The sequence below is a fragment of the Drosophila eugracilis genome, unplaced genomic scaffold (genome assembly GCF_018153835.1).
Source record: "Drosophila eugracilis isolate 14026-0451.02 unplaced genomic scaffold, ASM1815383v1 contig_2088, whole genome shotgun sequence".
Classification (NCBI taxonomy): domain Eukaryota; kingdom Metazoa; phylum Arthropoda; class Insecta; order Diptera; family Drosophilidae; genus Drosophila; species Drosophila eugracilis.
Genome location: NW_024572964.1, coordinates 5,095,309 through 5,117,299, shown reverse-complemented (window position 1 = coordinate 5,117,299; position 21,991 = coordinate 5,095,309). Strand labels below are relative to the sequence as shown.

At 42.8% G+C, this 21,991-nt stretch overlaps 1 protein-coding gene across 3 annotated transcripts in view; it reads left to right on the top strand.

Moving 5' to 3' along the window:
• LOC108107756 (connectin) overlaps nt 1-21,991 on the top strand; it is a 132,344-nt gene that overhangs the window by 105,900 nt on the left and 4,453 nt on the right. For all 3 annotated transcript variants that reach the window (XM_017215428.2, XM_017215429.2, XM_017215427.2), the window contains 2 exons: nt 6,417-7,474; nt 10,315-10,531. In XM_017215428.2, the coding sequence (XP_017070917.1) occupies nt 6,452-7,474; nt 10,315-10,531 (1,240 nt within the window). In that variant the 5' untranslated portion in view covers nt 6,417-6,451. The remainder of the gene's footprint in view (nt 1-6,416; nt 7,475-10,314; nt 10,532-21,991) is intronic.

Below are 21,991 nucleotides of genomic sequence, written 5' to 3'. Positions count from 1 at the left end.
TACATATGTAAAGGATAGAAATTCCTTAGTGCCAGGAATCCCAACTAATTAAGTTGAGACCCCTATGAAACTCACTTTTTAAGCGCTGAAACAGGTGGATAAAAAGGGGGATTTCCTTCATGACAGGGCCATAAAAGGCAGGGGCTGCTGTCATCTGGCTGGAGATGCCCGGAATCTTGGAAATGTTTTATTCAAAAATTGCTAAAATATTTGGCAAGTGAGTTAAAAGTTTCCACAGACGAGTCTGTCTGCGCTAAGTCTGTATTTATGTTTGTGTTTGTCTTTGTGGAGCATTTTTGCCTAACTGAAGGAATTTATTATATAATCAGAGGGTGGTGGGGGAAGGGGGAAAGCTGGGAGTTGCTCAACGAGCATGACAAATTTTCACTTTGCGTCAGGGAAAAGTTGCAACAAACTTGCAACAGCGAAAATAATTTCGCTCCTCGTTGAAAGTCAAAACACACAGACCCGAAAAGAAAAAAAAAACACGCTCAAGAAAAGAAAAGAAAAGCGAAGGGAAAAGCCCCGGACGACTACTTATCTGCCAGGACAGTCAGCCAACACTTTTGGCCAGGTGCTGCCAATTTGGGCGTTAAGCAGTTGCTAGGACTCTCCAAAAGTCCTGGGATCCTTCGAAGGTAGCGGAGGGAGCACTGGCAGGGAGAACAACTTAAAGTAAAGCCCGAAAAGAGGCCACCAAGAATCAAGTCTAGAAATAAAAAAAATCGGGGAGTGACGGCCAAAGTAATGTCCCAGGCAGCTCAAGTGCAGTGGGGCGTTGTCTGTCTGAATGCCGCAGGGGGCGTGGCAGGCATATGCATATAGCCCAGCTTTTTCTACCCAGAAATATGTGTCAACAGAGGCGAAGGCGAAAGTTTGCTCTGGCAACTAGTTTCCATTTTATTTTGCTGACAGGTATGCTAAAAGCTAAAAAACGTACAAAACCAAGTCGAAGAGCAGGTCCTGGGAAATGGAAGCCCCAAGTTAAAAGTAGTCAAAAGTGCGAGAATGAGTCCTGCTGCAACATGAATGCCAGATTTTACTTTTTGGCAATAAGGAATAGGTATAGGGAAGTGGCAAGGTGGCAAGGTGGGTGGATATTTGGTTAGGTGACTCTTTCTTCTTCCCACTTTCCTTCCTACCACTCCACAAGGACAATATGTGCGACAGCTGGCAATGACTGCCTCGCATGATAACAGAAATAACAATAACCGGGCCAAGCAGCAAGCAGAATGAGAAAAAAAAAAATAGCAACAGCGGCAGCTGAAAGGGTTAACAAATGGCAGTCGAAACTTTGGCGCGACTGTCAAAATAAATGCGAAGCAATTTATGAAATATTTATGAAGTGTGACATGCCTGACAATAAATATATATGGCCAAGGAGCCTCCTGCCCCTCCTGCCACGTCCTGCCATTGCTGCCCCTGCCACACAGATTTGATCGAAACAGACTCCAACTGGCGCTGACAAGTGACGCAAGCCAAGGACAAATCCGGATATTTGTGAGCCTTAATAAAAATGCGAATAAAACGTGCGGACGTCATAACTTGGCCCACTGATTGATGGCTATGTTTCGTCTGCCGTTTTGCCTCTGCGTCATTTGTCAGACACGAAACAGGGATGGCTTCACGGGTCAGAAGACTTGGCCAGTAGACGGAGAAGATAGCGGACGAAGAACCCAAAGACAGGAACTGCAGTTTGTCCAACTGACCAAGTTTTTTGTTGCTGTCGTTTTATTTGCAGCTCAGCTAAATGGAAAGCGACTAACCCTTAGTGGCTCCATTCCATCCAATCCCACCTCACCAGTCAGTCAGAGTCAGTCAGTCAAAGTCAGGCACGTCCGAGCTGCGTTCATGTCACAGCTTAAAGTTATATTCACATGATATGGGAACAGGAATCGCACGTATAGTTACGGGAAATCTTACACGGAAGGAAATGAATCAGAAAGAACTTGTTTTAGTGGGTTAATTTGATCAGAAGTGGTAAAGAGGATTTCTATGCGTAAGTCTAGAATGATTATATCAGATTATAGGAACTAAGACTGCTCTTCAACATGATTTATGTAAATCAAGAAAGAGAGAGAGAGAGAGTAATTTTCAATTTTACATAATATAAAGCTTAAAATAATATCAAACAGATTTATCAGGAGTAAATCATCCAAAAAAGTAAAGTTAAATTGATATGTCTACATGAACCGCATATAGATATCCTTTTTTCCGCCGTGCACACAATCCCGCTGCGAGTGATGCTGATGATGATGATGCGGCTGAGCCCGAGGATGCTGCAGCTGATGGGGGACTGCCATAAACAACTACGAGTCTTCCGGCATAAAAACTTATTGTTGACAAAACCTCATGACACACAGACGTGGGCGGTGGTACTGTGAGAAGGAGGGGGGTCCTGTGTACATATTGTTAAAGTCCTGGGCCCGGCTGGTGATGATGCTGGTGTCCTGGCTGCCACAGCGGAAGTGTCACCATTTGTCAAATAACGAAAATTGAAAACAATTTCCACATAGCAGAATCCCGACTCTGGGCTTTTGTCTTGATCAACCTCAGACTTGCTGCTGGTTGTATGAGTGTGTATCTGTGTGTGTTTGTCTAAAGTTTCTCGATACAGCAAACAAGGCCATAACGAGTCGAGTCGACTATCTCAGCCATCTTCGGTTGGGCCGCCTTTTTAAAGCCAAGAATTTCCATTGCTGGAAAATATTATGTGGCTCGACTCGGGACGGCTGTTGTGTTTGCCCGGTCTCCCTGGAAAATTGCTTGCGTGGCTGTCAGCTTAGCTGCGGCTTTGCTCCAATTTCCCACTGGGTCGCCGTCATCATTGTTGTTGTTGCGGTTGATGTTGTTGCTGTTGCCGTTGCTGCTGCTGCTCCGCTCTTTGTCGACACTTCTGTCACACTTTCACACGCCTTTCCCCCCCGGCCAAAGGACTCGCTCCCCTTTTGCATGGCCCATTGTTTGCACGCACACCAGCCAACCAGCCGAGTACTCCCGAACACAGACACACATTTATACACACACACACACACAAACATATGCGTTACTCGCTTCGAAAGTTTAATCGAAATTATAAGCAACAAGACAAATTGCTTCTTGTTGCAATTTTCCCTTCAACATTTCGAGGGGCAAAACATTACAGAAGCCCGTATCCTGGCTCTGCCCTGCTACTGTTGTTGTTCTGAATGTTGCTGCTGTTCATGTTATTATTGCAGTTGCTGCTCAGTCTTTCCCTTAAGTTACCGCCGTTCTTGCTCTTACTTTCGTTGATGTTGCTGATTTTCCAACAGTAACTATTACCATTGCCCATGTTGCTTGTATTGCTGAAAGTTGTAATGTTGTTGCTTCTGTGATTATGGCATTAGTTGCTGCTGTCGTGGGTTATATTGCTCATGTTATCTGAACAGTTGAGGTTGCTTCTGGTGCTTAAGTTGGTCTAATGGCTTCTGATACTGTTACCTGAGCAATTAATGTTGCTGTTGTTGCTTGGGTTACAGCTGCACACATGCCAATGTTGCTTTTTGGCTTCGCCAGAAGTTGCCGCTGCTGTTGTTCATACTTTCAATGATGTTGCAACTGCTACCAGAACAGCGAATGTTGCTACTGATGGATAAGTTGCTCTAGTGGTTTTTCTGGTCAATGTTGCTACTGTTACCAGAATGGCAAATATTGCCGCTGCACCGCATTTTGATCATGTTGCTGCTAATGGTTGCGGTTGTCAATTTAGCTGATGTTGCTCTTGGAACGGCAACATTGCCCTCATCTTTTTGTTATTGCTACTGACCATAGTATCGTGATTGTCCCTGTTAAAGTTTCAGTCTTTAATTTAGCGAAGAGCTTGCTGCAGACCCATTATCCCTGCTGCTGTTTCTGTTGCCAGCAATATTATAGTGGCTGCTGCTGTTTTGCCTGTGTGTACTATGTTGCTGCTGACAAGGACCGACGTTGCTGCTGTTGCTCCCATTTTCCCTGGGGGAATAATTTTCTTGGTAATTGTTTGTCGTCAAGGTTTGCTGTTGCCGTTGCCGTTGCCGATGTCGTTGCTGGTGTTTGCCTACTCTCCGAGATGAAGAACTTAAGCCAGTAAGATCAATTTGTACCCAGCTTGCATTTAATCTTCTGCAAAGATGTCATCTTCATATATATATATATATATAGAAAGCTACTCGGTCTAGACTTTGTTATCGGCTGGTACATATTATATTTAGTTGAACTGAAGATGAATGAAACATCTCGCCTGCTTTCACACAGTTGATGCCTTTTTTGCCCCCATTGCCACTTCGATTTGCGATTCGCTTCGTCGCTTTCTGTTTTTGTGATTCTGACATGAAGGCAAGAGAGAAGTTTGCTCGTTTGATAAATGACTCATGAATGCTGAGTGAGGAGTCGCATAAATCTTATGATTTATGCATAATCAACAAATTGATTTTTCATTTGCTTGTAACGCTCTCTTTCAGCTTTTTTCCCACACCCCTTTTCTACCATTTGGCCTCCATTCAGGCCTTTGAGTAATTGGCTGTCAGCAACGCGTTGTTGCATGTGTGCAGAGAAAAAATGTATATTGGTATTGCGAAAGATATATCAAAGAACAGATGTCTTTAAAATGAATATTTTATAAATTAAAAATTAATGACAAATTTCTGTAAAGACAATGAAGGAATTTTTCTGGCTTTTCATCCATTTTAATCCTGATTTATCTCATAAAGAATTCCAACTTAACTTTTTTCAGTGTTTGTGTGCCTGAATTTTCCTCTCCTTTTTCCACTTTTTTTTTTTTGGGAAAATCTAATTACACACACATGCAGTGTATTTTTTGATTTGCTGCTTCACGACACACTTAAAAATTCTCAGAATATGTGGAATATCTCCCCAGTCAGCTTCCCATATATATCCAGCCATATATCCTGTGGTTCCCTCTGTGTGTGTGTGTGTGTGTCTGTGTTTTTGAGGACATTTTAGTTTCGACTTTGCTTTGATATTTAAATTGAAGCCATCAAGTCATCTTCAGCTGCCGTCGTCTGGCTGCTCAAAAGTTTTCATGTATATTTTGAGTACTTAATCCTGCGGTGTGAGCCACTTCTAATGCTCCTTGAGCCCTGAACTTTGGCCAGAACGGCGAGCATAAGGGGGGTTGAGTGAGAGCCAGCTAAGCTGGCATAAGCATCGCATCATGCTACGCAGCACTTATCATCGTTTTATTTAAAATTTATAATCGAAATCAATGTAATGAAGCATGCCCGAGTCAATAACTCAAGTGACTTTCGGCTTTCCATCCATCTAATCCCCCTCTCTTTTCTCTGCCTCTCTCTCTTCCTCTGTTTGATATTGCGACAATATTTTATGCAAATCACTGGGCTGACTGCCGATAACGACGATAACTCACTTGACAACTGACAATAACTTATTTACACTTCATTATGCCATCCAACCAGGCAGTCAAGAGCCAAAAGCTAACAGCTAGCAGCCAAAAAGCCAGAATCCGAAATATGCCCAGTGTCAGTGTGACTTATTAATTTATTAAAAAATACGAGCATAATTAGAGAGCACTTTGCCCAATGACACTTGAAATGCAAAATTAAGGGAAGGCCAGGAGCAGCCTCAGAGAAGCCGTTGCCATTGCCGTTGCCGTTAAGCGAACAATCAACGACAGTGTTGCAGTTATTTATGAGCTCGATAAATTTGTTTATGGGGGTAAATGGGAAAACCCAAAAGGGGGCTACCAGTGACAAAGCAACCGAGCGTCAAATGAAGCCAGCGGGAGGCTTCGCAATGGGCCAATTCAACTTTCATCGTGGGCAGACCAAAAAAAAGGGGGATGATGAATCCACCACGGAATCTCTTGAATTGGCCCAAATGAAATATGAGCAAAAGTGAGAAAGTTAACAACATTAATTAGCATTTTTATGAAGCACTTTCCGCCAGCTCCCAGAACAATAAAGCCAACTCGAATGAATGGCTATCAACTTTGATTCCAGTTTCAATTTTTCGCCACCTCAAATAAGAGGGGAGGCTGAGTTTATGACAGAGCCACATAAAATCAAATCCATTTGTTAAGGGCAAGTATATTTCGAGGATATTTTTGACACACAAAATCAAGACCATGAAAATCGAATTTTTTGCTAAAGTCATTTCCACCTTAGCCTTTCTTTTATGACAGTTACACTTTGAGAAAGAGTTAAGCTTGAATTTTAGAAAATAATAAGAAGAAAATAAAGAGGTGAATGTAGGTTTTCTATGACGGGCAAGTGCTGGGATCTTGCTTATCCTTTTTGAGAACATTTCTTTTTCTCTTAACAACCAAGCAATGTAAAATTAGGTTAGATTGAATTTGCTTTCAGTGCTGCAAAGCAAAGCCCCAAGATAAACCAATTTTATTGACCACGTCACTCTGTTTTGTTCTCCTTATTTTGCAGAATCCGCTCCATCGAGCGATAGGAATAAGCTCGCCATGTTGCCGCATCATCAGCGCCATAAAATGGCGGCTTCGGCGGACAATGCCATCTGCGTCCTGCTCCTTTCGCTCCTGCTAATTGGTGGCTGCCTGGTGGCACCCGCCGAAGGACGCGCCAAGGATGATCGTCGCAACAGGGGGCGTGGCAGCAGCAGTGGCTCCCTGTCGTCATCCTCCTCCTCCAGCAGCAGCAACATTAACAATGGCTACTACACCGGCTCCTCGTCGACAGCGGGCTCCTCCTCCGGCTATGTGTTCACCAGCAGTAACGCCGTAAATTCTGGTAGTGTTGGCTATAGTGGACCCATGGATAGCACTGGATTCTGCACTCGGCGACGAGACATGAAACTGATGTGCTACTGTACTCCAGATGAGAACCATGTTCCAGTGCAGAAGGCGGAATGCTGGGTGTTCTCGGAGGGATTGCATCAGAACGACACCACCTGGACGCGATTCTATCAGCAGAAGCGCTTAAGGGAACTTAAGTTTGTGATCCAAAACAATGCCCGATTGGACTATATACCCACCATGATTATCGAACCCCTGAAGAACCTGAGCAGCATTGTCATTGAGTACTCCCAAGTGGAGATTGTCAAGAGCTATGCCTTCGCCAATCTGCCCTTCTTGGAGAAGATTATCCTGAATAATAACCACATAATGGCTTTGGATCAAGATGCCTTTGCCAATCACATACGTCTGAGGGAGTTGATTTTGGACCACAATCAAATATTCGAGATGGATCGATATGCATTCCGTAATCTTCCTCTCTGCGAAAAGCTTTGCCTGAATAATAACAACATTAGCACACTGCATGAGGGTCTCTTTGCTGATATGGCCAGGCTGACGTACCTTAACTTGGCCCACAACCAGATAAATGTGCTGACCAGTGAGATATTCCGAGGATTGGGTAATCTGAATGTGCTGAAACTGACCAAAAACAATCTGAACTTTATCGGTGATACTGTCTTTGCGGAGTTGTGGAGTTTGAGTGAACTGGAATTGGATGATAATCGTATTGAGGTGAGTGGAATTTTATGTTAAGGAATGTAGCATACTTTTTGGTGCAGAAGATAAATACCGAGAAGATCTGCACATTCAAAGAGGTGAAGTAAAATAAATTATGATGAAAGATTTAATAGGAAAATCCAATCATATGTGACTCAATACATTACCTTAGGTAACTGATTCTTTTCTGTAATTTCCCCAAGCAAAAATCCATTTAAGATAAAACATTAATTCCCAGATTGATTGGGTTTTTCAAGTGCGCATTTATAGCATTCGTAATAGTTGTTTGACTGCTTTTATTTATGGCACTCCGCAGAGCCACCTCTGTATATAGGGGGCAATGCAATCTACGAGCACCAAACTTCTCAATCAACTCTAATGCAAGTGGATTAAAAAGATTTGTCTGCCTCGGCCACTTGGTCAACTTAGAGCAGCTGACTTAAGAGGCCATAAATTGCCGAGTGGCCATAAGAAACAGAAGGGACGAAGGCAGGGGACCATAAATGGCACATCCTTGGGGCAAAAATACACACACAACGTTTTTTTTTTTTTTGCTGGTGTCATAAATTCAATTCGAATGTCTATTCTTGTGGTGATTTAAGTGGTCACTCAGCATCGGTGGACCCGTGGCCGTCGGGGCGCAAATATGATAAATAGATTGGTAAATTATGTTTTCTACGTTTTTCGTTTGGACAAGGTCCTGTTTTGGTCCTTGGGTTCTGGCTTAATTCGCACATTTACCCTCTGGAACGGACCCCACGCTGACAGTCGCCTTTCGGCGCTCTGTGGCAAACAAATGTGCGCCGCAAGTTAATCTACTTACAAAATATTGAATAACAAATCATGGGAATAATGGATTTATGGCGCTCCCATTCTGCCATCTGATATGCTGGCCAATGGTGAGAGAGAGAGGACCCTTCTGTGCACGGCTATGTGTGTGTCTATGGTGGCCATAAAAATGGCCAACGTGTGTGTATGTGTGGGTAAATAGAAAAATGTCGCTTAACACTCGAAGCGGGCCAAAGTTATGTAAGGCAGCCGTATGAACGTAAATCCTGAATATCCATATCCTGGGCCAACATTGTTCCTTCCTTCCTGCTTGGCTGCTCCTTCATTTTTCCCATTTTACAAAGTGCTCGCATATCATGTCACACTCAGACGACGACTCGCATATGTGTCAGGCCACTAGGACAGGACACTCGAGAGCAGCCGCTCAAGTGGGGTCCTGTTCAGCTTGGCTCGTCTCTGCTCTGCTCTGCTCTACTCTGCTTTCCTCAGATCCTTTGCCGCATTGTCATAGCCATAATGATTGGGCTTGTTATCGCCCACGTTGCGCTTTGTTTCCACCAGCCCCGGATTCCAGATTCCGGGATTTGCCTGGCCCCCAAAAAAAAAAAAATTCTCTTTCTAAGCGAAAGCGACTTTGTTAGGTGTCCGGGTGCCGTTGTCGCCTTCAATAAAAGCAAATTGTGTTGCATGTTTGGCTTGGGCTTCCCCCTCCTCAGCTTTTCCACTTTCCTGTTTTTTTTACATATATCTTTTTTTCTTTTGCTCACTTCATAAATCATTTGCCGTTGAAAGGTTTAGGTCTGACACAACATAAAACGCTGCATGTGTGTGTGCGGGGGTCCAGGGATGAAGATAAACAGATAATCGGGTTAAGGGGCTAAGGGGCTAACCGAGTGCATTAAGGTGAAAGTGTACGAGAAATTAACAGCTTTAAGCAGCTTTCACTCTGCTTTGTAGATTAAAATAGTTGGCAGAGCCATTACTGCACTAAGAAAGGTAATGACATAAGAATGTTGGAAAATTAACCAAAGTAAAGGTAGAAAGTACTAAGAATGTCTGAAAAAGTGCTTAGTTTTGCCCTTAAGAGTCTCACAAATCAAAGGGGATACAAAATATCTTAATAATATATTCTACAATTTTTTACAAAATTTAAAAAGAATATTTACGAGTATAGCTTTCGATTCCCTGGCAACCTTCCATCAAATCCCTACCCACCCATTAATCCCGTTGTCATAACTTTGTTTACTTAATCCGCACATAAATCGCTCGTAAATTATATTTTTTCGCTGTTGTCAGGCTAATAAATTGGACGCGTAGGCATCGAAGGATCGCCCATCAAACTAACAAAAATATCGCAATAAAATCTATATGTTTTTATGTCAATCATCTGGGCAAATAAACAAACATGAAAAGATTGCTGGCAACATGAGAGCTTGGGTTATTTTTCAATGCCACATCACCGTAGCAGACAGAAGAAGAACTTTGGCACATGCTTGAAGCTCCGCCTTGGCCGCACGACATTTAATATGCATAATTTTTCCATTTCCCCAGACAAAGCATATTGAATATTAAATAATGGTGGAAATACGGCGACTTCACTTTCGTTGTTCGGCCAAACAAAGCAGAAACCAGAAAACACTTTTTCCGTATAATAAAATTCAAGACAAACGAATTGGGACATACAAGTTAAAAAACACCAGCTATCGTGTGTGTATGGGTGTGATTGTGCATGTATTTGTGGCATATACATACACATAAATAAATTCGCAAACAAACAATGAAGACAATGACAACAACAATGCCACACGAAAAGCGAAACTCTGTGAAAAAACAATGAAAATAATACCCAGAAATGCGGAAAAATGGCAGCATGAAAATATTTTTCTGTTTTTTCTATATGCCCCATATATGTGTATATGTGTTATGTATGTATGAGTGTGTGTGTGTGTGTATGCTATATATGTGGTCGTTGTGTGAGAATAACATTTTGCACCCGCAAACAAAAAACTCGGTTTAATCAAATTTAAGAACAAACTAAAAACTAATCTCCTTAACCTATTTTTCAGCGAATTTCCGAACGTGCTCTGGACGGTCTGAATACACTGAAAACTTTGAATTTGCGAAACAATCTGCTGAAGAAGATCGACAATGGTCTGTTGCGGGGCACACCCGCCTTGCTGTCCATCAACGTGCAGGCAAACAAATTGGAAACGCTGACGTTCTACACATTCCAGCCAATTATGGACAATTTGGTCAACAGCACCAGTGAGCTGCTGGTGTCAGGTGAGTGTCGCCCAGCACTAAGATATATATACTATATATGTAGAAACTACTATCGACATTGACAGGTCATCGGGGTGACAAAGTTCAAGCGGGGGGGGAGACATGACAAAAAGCTGACAAGTGCACAAAATGGGAGACTGTCAAAAGTCCAAACTTGTTATAATTACACATACGCCACGTTGACCCTCTCTGCGCTTCAGTTTAGTGCATATGCAGGGCCAAATGAGCCGGAGGGCCATCAACTTTTATGCCACTCGCCTTCATTAAGGAAATGTCGTATCGCCATTGCTCAAGTGTGCACTTCCACTTCCGCCGGCACTCACGTCCTGCCACTGAAACGTCCTTTTATGTCCTGTCCTCTCGCATATATGTATATGTGTATATGTCCTCGTCTGTGTCTAAATTAGTCATTAAAGTGCAATTTTGAAGTGCTTTGCGGCGCAAACGCATAACAATAAAATATCTGCCTGTCGCAACCACTTTAGTTTGGCCTGACCCGGCGGCTAATAGCGCTTGCAATTAGCGTGTTGATTAGCTCAATTAAAGGTAAATGAAAATGAAATAGGAAGTCGCTCTTTCGTGGCCTGTCATTGTGGGCTTTTAGTACTGGCCCAAAGCTAGTAACCGATTAGTTTCGGGGCCAACCTAATTTCAAATATCTACATCTAAGTAACTCAAGGCTTGTGACCTTTTCTTTTTTATTTTATTTTTGGTAACAGCATTAACATTTAAATTGCCTTGAACTTTTCTGGAATTATAACTTTTTGCAATCAATCCTAGACTTATGAGTTTCCCTTAATAGAAATAATGGACTTTCAAGGTCCTGGCCCAACGTTTAGCCCACTTGCTGGCCACCTTGAAAGATTCGCTTCCCTTTTTCTGTGTGCAATTTAAGTAATTTTATTTCGAGCTTAGGTTGCAATTAGACTTTGGCGTAAACGCAAATGTTAGTGGCAACAAAGGGAATGGCTTTCGTCCATGGAATACATTTAAATATTTAACAACAGCCTTCAAAATCACATTTCTCTGTGGAACAGCAACTCACACACACACACATGAACACAACTTAATTATCACCCTCACCCATACAGTGGCATTTTTGCTAATGGTTTGCCATTAGCATGACTCATTTGCTGTAGGATAAAAAAAAGAGTGGAAAAGCTGGCAAAAAAAAAAGAAGGACGAGTGACGATGAAACGTCGGAATGGCTGAGCGCATTGCCAAACAAATGTTTGTGTGTGAGTGTGTGTTTGTGAGTGAGCAACTGTAATTGCATTGGCCAACACACACACACACACGTACACTTACGCCAGACATTTTGCAAATTGGCTACAAATGACTTCAAATTGCTTTAAACTACAAAATATTTTCACATTCGCCACCCGAAAAACTTTTTAATTCATATGCAGTGATTATCGCCGCACTCTGGCACATTTTCCGGCCTTTACCATTGGCTGAATGCTTCATTAGGGCCAAAGCCTAAAGTTCAAATATTTACATACGATTTCCTGATTAAATTTGCTCAACTTTTTGGTTTGAAGTTCTAGCCCGCCTAATGAGGCTAAATGCTCTCTGTCTGTCTGTCACACTTCAAACGGAATCTCAGAGAAATGCGATTTTTTTTTCACCATTCGTCCTACATTGAATTGGGTGTTCTATTAAGGATTTTTCCCTGCTCAATTTAGCGAGCGAGAAATTTTTCCAAGTGGCAAGGCAAGGCAAGGCAAGGCATGGCATTGCATGGCTTGGCAGTAAGATGGCCAAGTGTCGAAGGTGGGTGGATGTAGGATGTGCCAACTCAAGTGCATAAAAGCACATAAAAATTGCAACAAAATGGCCAAGGACATGGGAGCCAGGACCCGTTGACTCGCAACAGACGTTGACGCTGTCGGCCAAAGATAAACTCACACTGGCAGCCATAAAACGTGACATGGGCATGGCATCCCCATTGCCTTTACTGGCCACATCCACATTCTACACGCCACTGACAGGCGGCATTCCCCGGGTGAAAGTATTTGCTTCACCGGCAACGATTAATCGATCAGCTGATGGAATTCCTCGGCAGCCCGTTCCAAGGGATTTGCCATCAAGGTGAGCAGTCGGCAAAACTATTTGCCAAAATGCTCGTCACACGCTCGGGCTAGTGGGATTTACTTAGGGAGAAGCATCACTCCTTTCCTGAAACTCCCGAGGACAAATGATCAGCATGTACTCGGCCCCAAATTGCTGCACATGCATCAAGCTCTAAATCAACGTGAAGGTGGAGGAGCGTCCCAGTCTGGCAGCCAGAGGTCGATAGTTGACTCTTCATTTCGCGCCGTGATTTGTGCTGCCACTTGAGCTCTGCACCCGGACGTAATTGCCATTGACAGGCAGCAGCTAAGCAGCTTGGCCAAGGAGATTCTGGGGACAAGTTGGTGGACAGACTAGTGCAGGCAAAGAAAATGTAGTTTTATTTTTATACTCAACGACCTTTAACGATTTTTGGTTAGGAAAATTATGAAGCTGTGAAGATATATAATGAAAGATGTTCTTTAATGTCACTTTTCTGACTTTAAGAACAGTGAAACTTCAAAAGGCTTTCCCATTTTCTCCCAGTGCTCGATTGAGGAGTGACATCAACCGCTGGCAGAGCCTGCTTTGCATTCAAATGTTGTCCATGTGCGGGCAGTTGAACACCGGCCCTAAACAATGCCCCAGTTGGCCATTTCACGGACCTTTTGAGCCCCGAACCACACCCACTCTCATGCTGGTATTGAGAGCACCGCCCACAGAGCCACCCGAACATTGCAATTGCAGTTGCAGTTGCAGTTGCAGTTGCACCTATGGCCAATGTATTTGGTGAAAAATTTATAGGCACGCCCTGCACTGTGGCATTTGTTTCAATTCCGAGGCCCCAAAGGGTCATCTTTGTGTGTGTGTGTGTGTGTGTGGAGGTGGTGGAGGAATCCTCTGTATCCTTTGTATCCTTGTTTATTTGTATGCGAATCACGTTTTGTTTGTGTCGTCGCGCCTGTGGTGTCCCGTTGGTCGTCTACCGCCCATGTCCTGCCGGCCATTGCCAATGCTTCCGCTTTAAAGGCTGGTTAGAATTTTTCACAGAAGGCGCCACCGTCGTCGCCGTCATAGCAATTGCTAATAAATGCCACGCCCCAAAAATCCCCAACTTCCGCATAACGCCCCCTCGAGGGTCGTGGCCAGCTCAATTGGTTCGTTATGCTCGCCGGTGGCCAGGGCCCTAGTCGTTAGATGGAATTGAATGGTTATTGTTTCGAAATATAAATAGGATTTCTAACAGATTTTTTGCCATACTCTGTGTTTTTGCCGGTCTGTCTGGTTATTTCCGAAAAATACCCAAAAACACCGAACGTAAAAACTGGGCGAGGACTGTGAGTATGACAGCTGGAAACTGCAATTTGATTATTTGGTCCACCCCTTTTCGGCTTTCTGTTTCTGTTGGCTTGGCAGCACTTAATAGAGTATTGTAAAATGTCAGAGTTCATAAATTTTCATGAGGCCAAACCGAAAGCGAGAGTCTATGGAAAGGACATCAAATAATATTTAGTTTCTGCTGAGGTTAAAATGGCTTAAGTTGCTTATTGATTTTCCTGTATGAGAAGACATTAAAAACAGGAAAATCGCTTGCTGAACTCAAATTTAAGCCATGTTCTACACATTATTTTAAGCTTGCAGTAATAATTACTCATAAAATTTGCACTAAGAGCCCGAAGGAATAAATTTCTTCATTATTAAATCGGTATTTCTCCTTAGGCTGCACTAAACATATTTACTTCCTTGGAAGTTTCAATAATTAGTCACGTGATTAATTGGCAAGCACTTAAAAGAGGTGATTATTACATAAGTACAAGACTCTTTAAAACACTCGATGGGGAATTCCAACGAAATGTAAACTTAAGCTGGCCATGCAACGCTGACCCCTGGCAGTTAAATTGCCCAGCTAGGCAGCAAATTAAACTTTCAACTTTGAAACGGCCGAGAGTCATTTGTAATGCAGCATCAGCAACCTTGTAAACACACAGCGTTCCCTGTGAAACTGCAACAATAAACAGGTATTAGGAATAGGCGAGAGGCGGACAGGATATGAGAGGCTTTCGGAGGCCGGAAGCGAGAATTTATTGGAACGCATAAAAGGCGTTTGCGCCTCATTGGCAAAAATGCCAAAACAAATGATGTCGGCCATAAACTGGACAAATGAGCGTGTGGCACGCACCCGAAATTGACTTTCAATAGTCAATGTCAGGGCAGCAGTTGCTCCATGTCCACGATCCTAGTCCTCTTGCAAATCCCGATGATTGCCAGCCATAAATCTATGGCTCAGCATCGTGTAACATGTGTCCAGCAGCCAGACTAATAAGTGGGTCTCCGATTTGATGGGCTATGAACAAGCTCTGGTTGGAACATATATATATATATATTTATTTGGCGGATAGATGTGTGTTTATGTGGCGAACATGCATGCATAAGTAGTAATTCATTCCATTTCGATTCGTTTCATTGCGTTTCATTTGCAATTTGCTGCTGAGCACTGCATAAATCACTCTCCTCGGCCCCCCGAAAAGTATGCCAAAAGTGGAGAGCTATAAATATTTTAGAATTCAATTTCCGCACTTCCTTTGCCAGCAAGGAAAAGCGTCTGCCTCATGCTCTACCTCATTCAGCTCAAATTCACGCATCATAAATTAAAATCTCCGCCGCCTGTCCACGTAATTAAACGCAAACTCATCGCTCATCTTTTGTTCGACAGTGCGCGGCATGCATTTAATTGTCTTTCGCCGGGCACCGTTTTAATTACGCACCTTTTTTTCTATAGCCGCAGGCAACAATTCGATTGAATGAAAACTGAAACTATGCGCACCCGCCTGGCATACTTTTAAAACAAACAATGAGTGCCAAGGGGAAATTGCGGAAAATTCCGGTAGTAAAGGCAGTCATACTATGGGGCTAATGGACATATTCATGCAATTTCCCTACCACACCCCCACGCACACACTCACTTCCAGGGCCAGCGGCCACATTAAGTAGTTCAATTATAACTTAAATGCATATTATTAATGAGTTTTTATTGTATAATGTTGGACAACTTTCTGAGCCTTGAGGGGAGATCCTTCCCTCATATGTTTTCCATTTTCCATCCCCCCCCCCATACATCAGCTGTATTATTTATGGTGTTTTCATTTTTTAAGGACAAACTTTAAAGGAAGAGCGAAAGAAAATCGCTTGGCTTGGAAATTAAGTGGAAAAGTCTTTGGCACTTAGCTTTAGTTAGCTTTCATACTACCAAAAACTTAATCCAATCTGGCTCAGCTGACAATAGAGCCGGAAACTTTTAGCCTTCGTTCGTGTCATTTGGCCCAGGCGGCAATTAAAGCCTTTGCATATGCCAGGCTATATACATAGATATAGAAACAGATATAGCTAGAGATTAGTGCCAGGGCTGTGGGTCTGCTGATGGCTGATCATTAACGCGCTTTATTAACTGAATTTATTATAATTGTCAGCGCCAAAGTCGCATAGTTTGCGAGCCAGACTAGAGCCAGAGTAGAGAAGAACCTTAAACTTTGACGACGACATTTCGGCGGTGGGATAATGAAGCTTGTTTATAATTTATGCGCACTTCAAGGTGCCCGGGCATTAGGCGTGTTAATTTCCCGCATAAACCCGGTTGGATTCCAAAGGATCCTGGCTTTGGCTCTGCTTTTAATGCGAATTCGGGGCTGTCATTGGAGCACTTATGTGCCGACATGTATGTGTGAGTGCGGTAATCTATCTTAATATATGCACGCCCCCAGAATTTTCCTCCAAACCACCAACCCACCCTTCGGCGTAATGTTTTGCCTGCGGTTTTTCGTCAGTAGTTGATGTACTGGAATGTTGTTGTTGTTCCCGCCACGCTTGCTTTGCCTAATTTGCCGGTTTTGTGTATATATGGTTAGTACTGCCTCCGATGGATGAATCACTGGAGCATATCATGTCCTTCTGTTCGCAGGATACGTGTGTGTGTGTTTCCTGAGCAAACACCTTCATCAATACTCGTTTCGGCTTTGACAGTAAACAGCTAAGCCTTCGTATGGCATCATTAAAAATGAAGTACACATGGGAAAACGTTTAAATTGAACGAAGATTAGGCCGGGGAAATTGTGATTACATAAACAATATTTACAAAGTTACTTCCTGTAAATCAATGTTATTACACGCTTTGGAAATATATATTGAAAAACAAATTAATAGCCAATAAATTATGATAGAACTTTTTATTTCCCGTGTACCTGCAAACATGAAACTGTCTGTTGGCGTACATAACTTCAGGTTTATTTATTTGCATAGTTCCTATCGGTATCGTTATTAACAGGGGCCAAAACTCATTAGGCCCAGCACTGGGCAAACATAAATTGTGTCCGACTAGCATTTAATTGAATATTTTGGCCAACTTATGCCGCATTCGATAAAATATATGTAGTGTCGCATAACTCTGGGCTCGGCCATCGATTAGCAGTGCTATGGCCAGGCCATAAATAAACAGATGGAGTTTCTTGCCAGAGTTTACACTATGTAATAATTTCAATTTGCAATATATCCGCATATCGGCGAAGGCACACAGAGAGTGTCCAGTGAAACGATATATCGGAGATGACAGTCGATGCGGACATGAGAGTGTTGGCATTGATGGATGGCCAACTGCACGGTGCAGCAGTCATGTGGTTATGCTCACACCCAATCCCTCCGATCGAGCGGACAATTTATGTCAGTTTGATGCTTGATATATGGCCAGTGTCTCCATATAATGCATATCTCGACCGATAATAGACTGCCCACCAACCCCATTCAGGATAAAAAAAACAGCAGGGATGGGCAATATCCACTTGACTTGGCAAATCACAGAGCAATAACAAAAGATTCATTACTTATTTATACAATGCGTACCCCAGGGCCTTCGATTTTGGGCCACCCTCGCGTATATTTTATTAAATACAATTCAATTTCAAGAGTGGGTGATGATGCTGGGACTATTTTGGCCAAGCATTAGGCTGGCAATAGCCAGTGGATCAGGGGTAACAAGTTGTTATTGTTATATATCTATAGATGTCTGTATTTTTTATGCGATTTACCATATAACAAACACATTACTCGCGTACCCTCTTCCTGTATAGACAACCCCCCTGTACCAACCAACCATCCCCCTCAGCTGTGCAAATATTTTTGGCAAAGATGCTCGAGGGCTAATGTGCAAGTCCTGGCGCGGTTGAGTGGTCATATTTGATCGCCGCCCTTGATTTCTGCCTTCAGCCTGCCCCTTCCCTTTTTTTGGGAAAGTGATTTTCCTTTTTTTTTTTTTTCTCCGTCTGCGATTCGTCTTTGATTTGTTTATGCGATTTCATAAAATATTTATCCCCGGGCATAGTTGTTAAATCGCCTGCAATGACTTTCCCTTTTGCCAGTCGCCCTTTTTCCCGCTTTTGATGTTTGATCTTGCTGACTGTTTATTTGACTTCACGCTCGATTGCCGAAAATAATTTGATATGAAAGAAATAAAGTGTAATTTTTTCTGATTCCGCTTTCGTCGGCTGATTGGAAAATCCTGCGCTTTCGGCGGAAAAAAAACCCCTGAATGTTATTAAAATTACAAACTACAAAACATTGGCCAAAAATCAACACACCAGTTATATATATTTTAACGGCCTTTCCACACAGCAAACCTAAAATAAAAGGGCAGAATGTTAAAAAAAAAGAAGAAAAAAAATGAAACAAAAAGGACTTCCAGTTTAGTCCACTTCCTGTACCGGCTCGCATTCATTTGGCCTAATAAAAAACATTCAATGAGCGAAGCATTCACTTGGCCAAATAAAGAAAATTGCCGAGAAAAGCGACGGCCATTCAAATGGCTTTCAATGGCCGCTCCTTCCTTCCGCCTTTTTTGGCCCCAACTTAGTGGAACCCCATTTGATTTTGAATGAACTTGGTGAAAATTGCCGGGGAAGCCCCCATACCTTCAGTCAGTCATTCCAAAAGGGACGAACCAAAATTAAATACACGCACTGCGAATGAGCCGGCAAAATCACACACAGCTCTATAACAAGCCAGAAAACAAGCCAACAGCCAGCTAAAAAGAATATACAAAACGAGCCAAAGAAAAACTCAGAAAATGAAGCTCATTAAAAAAAAAGGAGGCACGAAGAAGGTCCACAAATTTGAAGGTTTCCCCTCGGTTGGACAAATAAAAGAACTTGCCGAAAAGTTAGACGGGAATTGGAGGGGCAATAGAAAGCATCACAACGAATATCTTGGACTCTGTGATAGAGATGCTTATTAAGACACATCTTATTTCTAAAATGCCTGAACTCGTAGATTCTTGGTTCCATATTGACCTTAAAGCTTCCTTATTCATGGTAAAACATGTTTAAAACCCATAAATATTGTTTAAAAATTGGAATGCCCTCGTTTTCTGGTCTGCATCAATAACTTTCCCTCCCAGCTGTGTGCATCATCCGAACAAAAGAGTATCCAAAGCCAATGAGTGGAATCGCCGCCCCTCACGCCTTAGCCAACAAGCTTGCCTTTATCACCAACTCCCCTACTCAGCCGGCAACAAAAGCAACTACTAGCAACTATACAAAGCGAAACTTTCGACTTCATTTGCATACATAGCGCTCTCGAGAAATGTAATAAAAAATGATAAAATCCTCCGGAGAGCGTAGTACTACACACACAAACACACACATACAACGAAGGACAACGCTGGCACGCCCCCTTTGACCCCAGTCCAACCCTCCGCAACTTGGTAACTGGCATCTGTGCGTGTGCTGTCCCCTGGTGGCAGCCAAAGGCGGACCAAACCCAAGCACCGCCGCCGCAAACGAACCCAGGTCCCAGTTACTACCAGTTACCAGTTAACAGTTTTCCCAGTTGGCCAAAAGCCCGGTGTTGTTGGCCAGTTGGCCGGGCCGCCAAAAATGAGCTGATTTCCAACAAAGCTGCGCGGCGGTATTCATGGATTCCTGGTGACCCCGACGGGGGCGAGTGGAAGCTGCGGGGATTGAAAAGAGTCCGGAGTCGAGAGTCCGAAAACCGTAGTCCGGAGTAAAACAAAGGCCTTAAAACTAGGCCAGCAGCTGTGCTGATTTGGGGGCGTGTGGAAACTTTGAGCGTTTGTGTTGATATTTCCACCCCCTCAACCGAAAAAAAAAGCAGCCAAAAAGCCCACCAGCAGCGATTTCTTTGCGCTTTTCAATATATGTAGGAACCAGGAGGGGCCAGCATGGGTTAATGTGGCAGGCAGGCAGCACCTAAAACCAACCAATTAAAGCGAATTTTTGCCTTTCCTTTTGAAACTTTTTGCCAAGGGGTCGTCCCGTACGAGCTTCTCTTTTTTTTTTAGTATATTAAATTTAAAATAAATGTTAATGAAACGCCATTTAGAGGGTCGGCACCAGAAAAAGGATCGGAGGCTGTCAGGACTCATGATGAAGGATTGCTGCTATTTTAGCCAGTGTAAAATAATACGAGGGAAACACCATCATGAACCCACACACTCAATGAGCAAACATCTTGTCCAAACAAAGCCAATCAAAGGAGTCCACATTCTGGTCTTCAACTGGCCCCGAGAACTGACAACTAATTATGAATATGTTTCAGCACATGAAATGCCTCACACAGACACACATTGGCATTAAAACTGACCAAACAAAGTTCCAGTTGAGTCTAATTTGGCTGCACCACCACACATACTCAACTTATGCAAATAGAGCTGACCGAAAAGTTATGGGTGGCAAAAAGGAAAAGGGGTCCGAATCCGTCCGACAACGCCATGAAAATGACAATAATAAAATTTAATGTACACACAGACGCATGTGCATGTGGAGCAGGTCCTCCCACTGTGTGTGTGTGTGTATGTAAATGTCCTTTGCAAACCGTAAAAACGTTTCCGACAGTTTCCTCTCCCCTCAACCGAATTTTCACCCGAAATGAAAGAAAAGCTACAGCGTCATCATGCACTGGGAGAAATTTAAGTAATATTTTGGGGAATCATGATTTTGAATTTAAATTATTTGAGAAGTCAGTAAAATAATCAATACAAATGCTTTTTTAAATGAATTTATGTGGAATATTATTTAATTTAATTTTTTAAATATTTATTTTCCTCTCTGCTTAGTTAAAGGGATAAGGATGAGGAGCCAGAGCTGTTAGAGTTGAAAGTCATCTAGTTGACTAACAGCCGCAGTTCTATGACCAAACACATACATATATATAGCAATAAGGGGGCGTGGTAGTCAGGGTCTGAGGAAGTTCATTGCATGCCAACCCAAGAGAGGATGAGGTGATATGCAGGGTGTATGTGTAGATGGGTGTGTGTGAGCCGGAGTGTGTGCAGCAGACCAAAACACTTCCTACCGCTTTGGCCAAGTATCATTAAAAATATAAAAGTATTTTATGCCACACAAAGTACGACAGTCTAGTGTCCTCGGCTTCATTTTCCCCACCGCTTTTCCCTTTCTCCGCCCACTCATTTTATATTTTTTGTAATTTCTATTTTTTTAAGCACTTTTATAGAACGTTGTCTGGGGGCAAGTCATTGTCATTTGGTCAGCTGCGAACAGCTGCCAGCTGCAACAGCCACCCATATCCACACCACCATCCACATCCTCACACACACACACACGCACCCACTTCGTAGAATTTTCCGCACCACCCAGATGGGTCACTTCATTATCATGTTAATTTTGTTGTAATTTGCTTGCTAAATGTTGCCAAGTCGTTGGCCATTTTTCCAGCATTTTTCCGGACCGGCTTCCAAGTGTAGTCTGTGCTCCTCCGGCTGTGCATATTTAACTTTATTTATGGTTTTTGCATGCTTTCATATGGAAAATTAGAATTTTTGACTTGGCTTTTCTCTGCACACCCCCCTTCATGCCCTGTACTAATTTGCCAACTATTTTGCAAAGCAAAGTTTCCTTTTGTCGTTCGGGGCAAGTTTTTGGCCGGACTACAAAAATATGCCTCGGATTATTATTGTCATACGAAGGAAAGGATAGGAATAGAGAAAGGAAAAGGGCAACTCAATTGGCTGACTGACTCTTCCACTGCCTCATTTTCCTTGTGTAACTCGCCGATAATGATGTCGCCAGTTTCCCAGTGTCTCTGTGTCTGTGTGTGTTTGCCTGTAAGTCAATATTTTTCGTAACGCTTATGCTAATTATGCGACATGTTGACAGGGAACTGTGAACTGTGTCACAGTGTGTTTGGGCCTAATTATACCCACGAGGACAGCTCATTTTGCCCTTTTCGGGGCAAAGTTTCCTTCGGGAAACCCATTGAAACGTAATTTGATTTATTCATTAGACCATTGTCGCCGATTAGATCCACTCTGGCACTTGTTTATCCGCTCAATTTGGAACCCAGTCAGGCTATCTCCTCTAACCAAACAGCAAATTGAAAGGGGTTGCC